Source organism: Empidonax traillii, unplaced genomic scaffold (genome assembly GCF_003031625.1).
Source record: "Empidonax traillii isolate 1590-97213 ecotype Southwest subspecies unplaced genomic scaffold, ASM303162v1 scaffold74:size2480735, whole genome shotgun sequence".
NCBI lineage: Eukaryota > Metazoa > Chordata > Aves > Passeriformes > Tyrannidae > Empidonax > Empidonax traillii.
In genome coordinates, this window is record NW_020955267.1 from 241,085 (window position 1) to 252,296 (window position 11,212).

An 11,212-nucleotide genomic window follows, 5' to 3' on the forward strand; every position below is an offset into this window, starting at 1 on the left:
AAAACTCCTAAAATACTATTTTTTCCCCTCCCCTCCCTGCCGTTGCAACTTCTCTTGGTGTCATCTCAGAGCTGTCTCAGATTACATTGTTTGGGATCTGCACTTTGAAGACTGTCTTAAGGCCCTGCACTGCCATGTGAACGAGGTGCAGGAAATATACTTTGAGATCAGTTCTTCATCCCTTTCTCCCCTGTAAGTACAGTGACACTACCGCGCCGCGCCTGTCCTCTACTATCGGGGCCGTGGTAACACCCGGGGCAAGCCCCACCGCCGCCGTCTCCCCTGAACCTTTCCTACCTTTTGTTAACAGGCTGTTGTGAAACAAACAAAAAAGCCAACAACCCACAGTCCGTTTTGATATGAAGGAGGAAACGTGAAGAAGTCTTTTGCAATTGTTGCTGTTGTAGCCGTAGTAGTGATGTGGTTTTGTTAAGTTTTGGGGGTTTTGTTTTGGTTTGGGATTTAGTGGGGTTTTTTTGGTGTTGTTTCATCCCCCCCCCCACACACACACACATTGCAGTGCCACTACATGCACACTTCATGGCACTTCAGCATGAACTCCTATTTACAGCAGAAAAAAATGCCCTCCGCGATTCTCCTACACTTATAGGCAGTGCCAGGCAGTGGGGAAGTGGGAGGGAATAGTCATTCTTCACTAGATCCTTTTATCTCTCAAAATACGGGGTGCCCATGGTCTAGTGTTGATAAAGCAGTTATATTGAGAAACGTGCATCTCTTCCATCATTTCAGATTTGAACCATGCTGCCCCTCCCCTTCGCCATCCCATTATCCAAGTTCTGCATTGATTACCGGGAGATTGAAAATAAGCGTACTGGAACAAGCAGGAGTTTAGACGGAGGCACATATTTTAGTTAAAAAACTATACAGTGACTAAGTTCTTGTGAGTGTTCTCAAGGGACACTGGAGACTAAAATGTGTTTACACTCCCTCCCCCCCAAAAATATCTTCATCCTAATCAAGACATAACTAGTTGATTTTTTAAGAATAATTATAAAAGACACAAATATCTTTTTTTATATCACGTTGTGAAAAAAACCTCTATAAAAATTGTTAAAGAGCAGTTTGTTTGCATTTCTCCTGATTGATATGTAAATAGAGTTTGAACTATGTTTGCTCGGTCTCTAGTGCTTAATAAAGAGATGAATTCACCTTTCTGTGGAACAAGTAAACAGACTTTAAACTAAGCCGACATCAGACAAAGTGGAAACGAGTTTATTTAATCGAAACTAAATCTAGTTAAGGAAAGATAAGTCAGTGTACATAATAATCCATTACAGTAATTACACCCACCACCAAATATGTTTTATGAGGTTGCCGAGACACAATAAAATTAATTTCCCCCACAGTCTATAATGAAAAGTTACTGGCTGGATCTCTATCAAACATGCTAACTCCAGTATTGGGGGTGGAGATATAATATTTCTCGGCTGTATTAATGCCTTTCAGTGCTACTCACTTTCGAAAGTTCCTGGGTTTGAAAGAATGCAAACATTAACTACATCTGAAGGGTAAATGTCGACTTAACTACAGCACTTTCCCCTCGGTCTTGTATATAAACTCCGGGAGAAACTAAACCTAATTTAAAGAAAGCCATAGTCAACCCTGCTCTCACTCCCTCAGCGGGAGCTGTCACCGCTGCACCACGGACCAGAAATCCCCAACACTTTCTTCTTTTAGCAGAAATGACAGCACTAAGCTCCAGGCACTCCGCCGCCCTTTTTCCACCCATCCCACCCTCCCCCTCCGCCGCCCCGCCCGATCCCTGTTCCCCGCCATGCTTAACATGATGCTATAGATCTGGAAAGTAAAAAAATATGGAATATTCTTTGGATTAGTTGAGAATGTCGTTGTATACAGCAGGACATAATAAACAGAATGAAAGGTCTCGACATTCCTGTTGACACACGTGATGTCCTCCATTTAGAAATAAGGGGGAGATGGTCAGAAAGAATCCGATAATATTTTTTTTTCTTCCTTGTATTTCCCTTCTTCTCCATCCAGACTAGCACTTGGTGTCCGACTTACACCGACTATCTTGTATAAATAAAAGACTGGAGCTTCGAAAGCTGCTGCTTAACTTGGAGGTTGGGTTGTTTCCATCCCAGGCAAGTTCCTTCCTTTCACTTCAAAAATATCAGTATTTCATAACACCTCTGTAATTCAGAGGTATTTCAATGACTGCGATCCTTTTCCGTTGTTTAACTGAGAGGATTTGATAAAAAACCCGAAATCGAGTAGCAGATGAGAAGGAAAATTTGCTACGAGGTCTTTTAGGATGGGGGACTTCTTATTTTGTTACACTCACAAAAGGAATATTTGGGACTTGAAAGATAGTGAATTACAGGGATTTCAGACTCGTCAGATACGAGCTGTTTAGCTTCACATGCTTTATATATTTACAGAAAAGTTAATATCTAACTGCCTTTCATTACCGATAGTATTTACCTTTCTACCAACCTCCTCTCGGTGTCTCAGCCGGGCGAGCACCCACACCCACCCACCCACGTGCGCGCACAAGCACTTTCTCCTCATCTCCTTCTTTACAAACTTCTCAAATCTCTACAAAAAAAAAAAAAAAAAAAAAAAAAAAAAAAAAAAAAAAAAAAAAAAGACCAACACCACAAAACCCCCAAAACCAAACCAAACCACAACAAAAAAAGCCACAAAACCCACTCGAAAAACAGCACCCCAAACAACCAAACCCCGTCTGTGTTCCGGCAACCCGCAGACTGCTGCTAACCTCCGCTTGGGTGATGGGGCGGGCTGTGCAGGGGAACTTGCGTGGCCATGTGCTTGCGGGGGTTGCGTATGCATAGAAAATTAAACATAGTCTGATAAAGAAAGTTAATTCAAACTACATGCCATACACAATAAACTATCTTTTTATTTTGATTATAAATAAGGTGACTGTACTTCCCTTAAAATACAAGTACATAGGAAAGCCTGGTAGAAATATTTTTTTTACAAGGTATTAAAACTGGACGCTCTTTAAATCGGCCCCATATTCTATACTGACAGCAGGTTCTTCTTTATTTTTTTTTTCTAGTGGCGTTAGACTTTTATCTTCTTTCTCCTTCGTGCCTTTGGCATTTGAATTTCTAGTCCCGGAATACTTTGCTTTCTTTAGGAAAAAGTTGCTGAAGTACCCCCCGCCCCCCTCACACCGCCCTCCCCTCAATAATCGGGTTAATGAATTTGGACTCGATCCCTTCGCGTTTGAGTTCGTAAATCCCACGCATTTGCTCGTCCCGTTTGCACGCTGAGGACTGATTCTGTATCCCGTTAACTCTCTGGCGCAGTTCCCCTCTGGGAACAGGGTCCGGGCCCTGGGAGGGGCAGGGGCCTTCCGGGGTCTGGCAACGTCTCGGGTTGTTTTTCCATCAAGGAAAAAACAAACAAACAAACAACCCACGAAAACAAAAAACCCCCCACAAAACCAACCAAACAAACAATTAAAAAAAAAAACCAAAAAACCCACAAACAAACAAACAAACAAAAAAACCACACCAAAAAGCAAGGAACGGAGGGGCTGGAGGATGAACCAAAGGGAAATAAAAAAAGAATATTCATACTGTGTATAATTTATTAGAAGCTTCTTAGGATCTATATTTAAGCCAAATATCTACATAAGTTACAATAGGGAAAGGCGGCGTGCGCAAATAACAAACTGCCAGAGGATTTACGACGGGGCGATCAGTGTCCATAAAAAACGTGGGGTTGGTTTGGTTGATTGTATTTTTTTTTCTTTTCTTTTTACAACAAAATATACAGGTTGCTAAAAACTATGGGTTTAGTCCAACTTTTGACAGCATTATACAACTACAGGTTCACATCAAACGTAAGGAGGAAAATAAAAGCCAAGCCTTTGATGACTCCACGTCTCCTCCGCTGGCCCTGGCGGTGGGCTGGGAGAGACCGGGGAGGGGAAAGCTGCTTCCTGTGTCTGGCTGACGCGAATGCGTTTTTTTCTGGGGGGAGAAAGCCACCCCATCCCCCAAAATCTCTGTATTTACATGCAAGTCCTAGATGCTGGCAAAGTGTACATCTGAAATCCAAGCCTTTGGACCATGCTTAATGACGGTCCCCTTTCTGCAGACTGCTCCACGGTTATTAGTCAGAATATTTTTAAACACCCCATACAACAACTTCTGGGGGAAAAAAAATAAAGACCCCAAACCATTAAGAGTAACAACAAAACCGAACAAAAAAGTCTGTCTCTCTTAGAGGTCCGCAGAGAACCACTCAGTAAAACGAGGGGAGGGGGAAAAACAATTAAAAAAAAAAAAAAAGAAAGAAAAGACCACAATAATTTTGAGAGGACAAAGATTTGAGTAACTGGGAAAATCTGCCTTTTTTTTTTTTTTTTTTTTTTTTTTTTTTTGCTTTGTTTAATCCTTTCACCAGGTCCTACCGTATAGCAAGGTGGAACAAGACATGGCAGTGCCATAGTCAGAAGTAGAAGAGTTTAGGTGAGACAAACTGGAGACTTGGCTTTGCAGAGAGGACGGACTGGCCGAGTGCTGTCCCATGTCTGGAGACTGCCCCGCACTGTTTGTCTGGTGGCTCTGATGCTGTCCGAGGCTGTTGCCATTGGTAGCCACTGTGATCGTTGTAGCTGCCTGCTGCTGATGGCTCTGGATAGCTGCTGTGGGTGTGTTGGAGCCTGCTTGGCAGGGCTTGCCATCCTTCACAAGCACTGGCACCGCCACCCTTCTGGGAGACTGCTGCTGCTGGCAGGAGCCGTTCTCCTGTTGCATCTGCTGCTGCGCAGCCTTGTCTTTGGCCTGGCGTTTCATCTTGTAGCGGTGGTTCTGGAACCAGATTTTGACCTGAGTCGGGGTGAGATGTATCATGCTGGCTAAATGTTCCCTCTCCGGCGCGGAGAGGTATTTTTGCTGCTTGAAACGTCTCTCCAGCTCGTAGACCTGGGCCTGGGAAAAAAGGACCCTCCGTTTCCTCCGCGGCGTGCTCTGGAGCGGGGCCATGCTCTTGCTCACGTCTCCCAGGGACCCGAGGCTGCCCATGCCGCCCATGTTCATGCCCGAAGACGGCGCCATGAAGCGGGAGACTGCAAGGGAGAAGGCGGCACGTTTTAGGCGGCTTGGCGTGGCCCGGCCCGGCCCGGCCTGAGCGGGGCCCCGCGCTCCGGGCAGCCCCCGCCGCCGCCTGCCCCCAGCGGAGCTCCGCAGCCCCCCGGCAGCCCAGCCCCGGCCTCGGGGCGCCCGCGCTTCTAAACAACGACTTGCGCCCCCGGGTCGAGCGACGGTCAGCGGGACCCCCTTCTCGCTCGGGTCGGCCGCGGTGAATAAAGCCGGCCACTCGCCCCTCATCCTGCCCTGGGGGGATAGCCAAGCAAGTACCTGATGTGACAGCGCGGCAGCCGCGGACAGCGGCTCCGCCGGCGCCGGCCGGGGCGGACTCGCCCGCTCCTTCGCCGCTTCTCGGGACGCGACCCCGGCGGCTTCGGCTTTCCCTCTCGCCTGCCCGATGCCGGGCGGCGCGCAGGCGGATGGGCGCCGCCTGCTCCGTTTGGACCCCGGGCTACGCCACTCCAGCCCCGCTGGACGGCGAGCCCCCAGCTCCCGCTCTCCGCCAGCGCGGAGCTTCCAGTCCCCTTACCCCGCAAAAGCAGCCGAGGGAGGCTGACATGCAAGCAGCTGGGCTGGAGGGACGGGGCACGATCCTCGGGCAGAAAGAGTAATTTTGGGGGTGGGGGTTGCGTCTGAGATTTGGACCGACTTTTGCCCTGGCGCGGAGCCGCCGGCGCCCGCTGCCCGCGGTTTGGCGGGGCAGGTGCACTGCCAACCCCCGCCGACCACCCAGCCCCGGGATGACTTACTTGAGGAGAAGCGGGGGTCCGGGTTGGTGCCATACCATCCTGTCGCAGAAGCAGTGTTCCTCATGGTGTCCTGGTAAGGCGGCAGTTCGCTCATGTTGCCCAGGTTCCCATTGCAATAGCCCCCCATCGTAGCATGGGAGAGCTGGGGGACCCCTGCCGCTGTCATATGGTAGGCGGCAGTCACTGTTCCGTTGTGGCCCATGGGGTGCTGCTGCATGGCCGGCTGAGAAACCTGAGACTGTCTGTAGGCTGACAAGGGAGCCCCCAAGTTACTGCCCTCCATGCCCACTTTCTTGTAGCTTTCCTCCAAAGGACTCAAGATGTCAGACACTGAGAAAGGAGTCGTATGCTTTGGGCTCATCGACATGATTCGGCGGCTGGGGAAAAAAAAAAAAAAAAAAGGAAGGGGGGGCAAATCTTTTTTTTTTTTTTTTTTTTTTTTTTTTTTTTTTTTTTTTTTTTTTTTTTTTTTTTTTTTTTTTTTTTTGCCAAATATTCTGGTGTTGCCTTAACGCCGATCTTGTTGGATGTACACGTAACCGAGTGGACGAAGTCCGCCTTAATTGGATTGAGTGGAGGCTCAGGGCTGCCTTTCGTTTGTTTTAGCCAGACGCCAGGTTTTAGGCTGCCACCAGAGGCGGGGCATAGGCACTAAAGCAACAAGACAATAGAAGCCTACATCTTGCCCAAGATAATTAGCTTACATGCTGATGACAAGGTAAACACCTTTAAGTTTTACTTGTCATGATTTTTTTTATGTCTTAAAAAAAAAAAAGAAAAAAAAAGAAAAAAGAGAGAGAGAAAGGGAGAGAGAGGGGAAAAGAGAGACAGACCCCGTGAGAACAACTCATTTTATTTTTCTCGGGGGTGGCAATATCGTGGACGGGAAATGGAAGGCAAGGCAAAAAGACCACCATTTGACTGGGGGAATGGATTTAAAAAAAGCTCCCTGGTGGCAAGGCTGTCAGCCCAGCCTTTGTGAGAGCTTCGGAAAAGGGGTGGAATGCCGGTTAGCTAAAGGACCGAGTCTCCCTCTTCCCCCACTAAGTTTGGTCCGGAAGGAGCCCCGCCGCCGGGAGGGCAACTTTCCGCAGGGCAGACCTCTCCCGCCGGGCCACAGCTCCTCGCGCCCCGCACTCCCCTCACTGTCAGATGCTCCGGCCGGCTGAGGCTGAACAAGCACTTGGGGTTTAGCATCTGGGGAACACTCTCTGTGTCTGCTAAGACACACAGTGCAAGAATAGGTTTTCTCCCTAAATCCAAAAGTTCCTTTCACCGAGAAATTTTTTTTTTTAATGTCTCAGGGATAGGTGGAAGGTACAAGTTTCCAAAATCAAGCGGTAATTTAATTGCCTGGGGCGAGAGATCGATGAAAAATAGGTTAGCGCAAAATGTCGCTTGTTATTCTCAAAGGCAAAGACTCTTCACAGGCACTCTTGGTCCTTCTGAACCTGAAGCTGCTTTCTAAGGTTATTTATACAGCACGGGAGCTGGATGGAGAAGACCTCTCAGGTCATCTGCTACACGACCTTGCCAATGAATTCCCTGTAGTTTCCAATGAACTGCAATTTCTGGCACTTTCAGATCTGTTCTCGGATCCGGTGTGAAAACAAAAGCGATCCATTCACAGCTACACACACATGTACAGGCAGCCAGCAGCTAATGACACTCGGGGCTTTGAAGAAATCTTCCAATGCCTAGTATCTCCAAAGCTTACATTTCGGGGTGATCTGGGCAGAGGAGCGAAACCTCCCCTGAGTGTTTTACATTCCGGTCTACGGCCCTGGCAAACCCAATTTAATACAGCGATTACACGAATATTCAGAAAATTACAGCGAAGGTACAGTTAACCCTGGGACTTTGAAGTGTCAAGTAACTATTTAGTAATTGCGCTTGTAAATATGTTTGTGCTCGGCTGGTTCGTGCTTAAAAATGCAAAAGTGCACTTGCTACCCGGGAATAACTAAATATCTTTGTCTAAAGTGGCAGCATAAATAGCCGGTCGCTTTGTGACTGTGCTTGATATTAGTACATAAGGATCATTTTGCTTCAATTGGGAGGCTCTCATTCACTAGGCAAGAAACCGTTTAGGAGAAAGTAGGTTCCCGTATGAGAGTTAACATCCTTCAAGTGTAAGCCTCAGTCTTGATTACACTTTAGAGCTCTGCAAGAGGTGAGCTTTTCCACACAAATATAATCGGGGGAACTTTCCTTCAATCAAATCTCCAGCTCTCTTACATCATCTCAGCTGCTTCTTTCGGCATCAGCTCCCTCAAGGTTGAATATCCCGAAGTGGGCTGGTTGTGAGTCTGCTAGGTCACTAAAGGCAGGGAAGGGCGACTACAGGCTAGAAAGGCGTTTGCTTTTATCTCTTTTCTTTCCTCTTTTCTTTCAAAATTCTACAGTCTCGTCTTTCCAGATTTCTGGAACATTTCTTCTCCCCCTCCCTCCCCCCCCTTCCCCCGCTTTCCCCCGTTTTCGAGCGTGTTTTTCAGTACGGTCTTTGGTTTTGTTCCTACAAAGAGAGACACTCGACACTGCTTTGGTGGTTTGGTTGTTTTGGGTTTATGGTTGTTGTTTTCCACTCCGAATTTCTCGAACACATCAGATCCGTGCCTGTTTTATGAGCGTTAAAAAGAAAGGAGTGGATGGAAGGGGTAAAAATTTAAATCCCACAGGATTCACCAAATGACGCTGCGGTCGGCTTTTAATCAGAGACGAAAGATGGCAAGTGGCCTCGCAATTTGTGGGCAGAAGCAGAGACTCTTTCCATCCGGGGAGTGCGAGGTGGGGCAGCTAGGGAGGCACCAGCAACAGCTCTGGCGGTGGGAGAGGGGCGCGAAGCGCTGGGCGCGGGGGAGGGAGAGACGCCCTGCGCCGCCCTGCGCCTTCCCCGGAGCGCCGCCGGAACGACCCCCTTTGCCTCCGACTGCGGTTGGGAGAGCTTATGTATCCTCCGGCTCGAAGGAGAGCAGGCTAAATTGCCTTCGAAACACTGCTTCGTTACGTTATCCCGAGCAACTCCGGCCTTGGCTCTGCGCGGGGTCTAGTGAGAGAGCGCTCCGTTCCACTTTTGTTGAGGAGCGGGTGAAACTCTCTGTTGGGTCTGACTGCTGAGTTAGGAATACACTGGCGTGCGTACGGGCACATTTACGCCCCACCAGGTCCCGACGGCAATTTTTAGCCCAACTAGATCGACTCGGTGAAACGGAAGTAGGTCAGCCCCTCTACCTTTTTCCCCCTCTCCAGATTAGTTATAACGGGGCGAGTCACACTGCAGACAAGGGGCGAGAAAACTTCGCTGCTGCCATGTCCCATTGCTCACCCTTTTCTTTCAAATCCTCCACCCGAGCTTCGTCGGACAGAGATGGCTACCCCCAGCCCCCGGGGAGGGTGGCTGCCCCTACAGAGCCCTGCCTACGTTGCCTTTAGTGATATGTTCGTGTACCTGGTGATGCTGCTTAGTAAAACACTCGAATTAAAAAGAAATGCTAAGGAGGATGGCAAGGAAGATGAAATGCGTTTTTCCTGGTGGAAGCATTTTCATGAGAAAGGCACGGTTTTCTCCCCGTGTTTGCAGAAATGCGGCTACACGGACGTCCGTTCAATAGCTTCTGACCCCATACAATCCTTTTGATAACACTCAAGAGGTGGAAGAATGGGAGACTTTGTCAATCAAATGGTGCCAATCCCAATGGAAACGGTGCCACCAAGACCGCAGCGCGTTTCCTCATCAACTGGATTGCGAGGGCTGGGAACTCAAGGATCAGCTTTTGAAAGTGCGCACAGGGCTCTCCAAAGACAACAATGTCTTTTTTATACGAGCTGCTGTGCCTCCCCAAGGGGAATCAAATGTGCTCGGCCATCCAGAGCTGTCGAAGGGCTCGGAGGGCAGAGGGGAAGGGTCTCACGCAACCCGCCACCAAATTCTTTCTCAACAAAAAAGACTCTTTCTAGGCGTAACTTCTTGATACAAAGACTTAGGTGTTCTGTGGTCCCTATGGGTCAGTACACGGGTACGTATCTGGTTCCCTGTCCAACCTTGTCACCCCCTCTCTCAGCGTCCAGGAGTCGGCCCTGCCCGCAGCCCTACCCGCAGCCCTGCCCGCGGCCATACATCCTGCCCTGCCGCGGGAGCAGGGCTCTGCAGCGGGACCAGCCGCTCCTAGAGAGGCCGAGTTAGAGGGGTCAAGAGCAGATCTTGGACAGAACTTTCTTCTCTCCTGGTCATCAGCACAACTCTAACACATCCACAGAGAGATGTAAAAGACCGTCCCGAAACCCTCCACCTTGAAAAAGGACACCGCAGGGGCAGCCTGTCGCAACTCTTCCCTCTCGACCCACCCTGAGCAAGCTCATAGAAACTTCATTTGATTGCTTGTGCATGTCGATGTAATACACCCTCTGTCACCCCAGCCCTCCCCAGGAGGGAAGATTTGTCCGGCACACCTACGCCGGGAGCGGAGGTTTCCGCAGTGATCGGATGGGGCGGACTTGTGTCACTGCCGGCTACGGGCAGGGCGCTGTGAGCCTCTCCCTGCCTGGAAAGCACATGCTTGGGCGTGTAAGGCAGGAGTCCTCCCAGAGTCTCACCTTGCGAACGCTCCCTAGGCACGGAGCGCTCTGTGTGTTTGGGGGTGTGTGTGTGGGGAAGGAGGGGGGGGGAGGTGGAAGCCTGCTGTGGCTCATGGAGACAATTCCTGGCCATGGGAAAGCCCCCCTGCCCTGATCATATCCTTCGGGTGGAAGAAACTCCTCAATACACCGGCCGAAACCTCTTCCCCTGGCGTGGCAACCCAAGGCAACCAGCGAGACCACCAAAGGCTAAAACGAAAATCCTCACCCCTCCGCAGCGCACGCACAGTTGCTCCTCCAGCTGCCCAGGGCGTGGAGCATCTCGCAGCTGGGGGTTCTCGGGGCCCCTTCGCCACCGGTACCTGGAGGCCCCACTCACAAGGCTCCGTCGAGCGAGGGCAGCTCTGACTCCGCGCAGCTCTCTTCCCTCCTTCCCCAGTTCCTGGCGGACGGCTGAGCCCTCCTGCCCTAATCCTCCGACACCCTCCCCGTTCTTTCCTTCGCCAGGCCGTTCCCGGCCAAGAGGGCCAGGGTGGAGCCAGGTGTGGGATGCCAGGACAGGGCTCCCGGAGCCGCGGCGGCGGGTGGAGGACCGCCGTGCCAGGGCGGGGGCGGCGGGGCCCCGGCGCACTCCTCGGCCCGCAAGCCCCACCGCGCCACTCCGCGGTTGCCCAGCGTGGGGAGCCGGGGATTTTCCTGTTTGCAGGCACGGGTGTCCCGGTAGTCTGGGGTGGATAGCAGCACCACTCGCACAGATGTGTGAACTGCTGTCTGACC

General features: G+C 50.2%; 1 protein-coding gene across 2 annotated transcripts; it reads right to left on the minus strand.

Annotated features, from left to right (window-relative positions):
- Positions 1-3,590: 3,590 nt before the first annotated feature.
- NKX2-1 (NK2 homeobox 1) lies at positions 3,591-10,915 on the minus strand. Of its 2 annotated transcripts, XM_027880692.1 has the most exons (3): positions 10,704-10,915; positions 5,861-6,237; positions 3,591-5,089 (listed from the first exon to the last, which is right to left on the minus strand). In XM_027880692.1, the coding sequence occupies exons 1-3, from the start codon at positions 10,754-10,756 to the stop codon at positions 4,419-4,421; spliced, it is 1,101 nt and encodes a 366-aa protein (XP_027736493.1). In that variant the 5' UTR covers positions 10,757-10,915; the 3' UTR covers positions 3,591-4,418. The 2 variants fall into 2 exon arrangements, with proteins under 2 accessions (XP_027736493.1, XP_027736492.1); XM_027880691.1 differs by lacking the exon at positions 10,704-10,915 and having other exon boundaries at positions 5,861-6,555.
- Positions 10,916-11,212: the final 297 nt, after the last annotated feature.

Coding starts and splice junctions, on each gene's coding strand:
- NKX2-1 (XM_027880692.1), bottom strand. CDS start 10,756: ATGCTCCACGCCCTGGGCAGCTGGAGGAGCAACTGTGCGTGCGCTGCG. Junction 6,238..10,703: donor TGTGCGTGCGCTGCGGAGGG/GTGAGGATTTTC, acceptor TTTTTTCCCCAG/CCGCCGAATCATGTCGATGA. Junction 5,090..5,860: donor GGACCCCCGCTTCTCCTCAA/GTAAGTCATCCC, acceptor TCTCCCTTGCAG/TCTCCCGCTTCATGGCGCCG.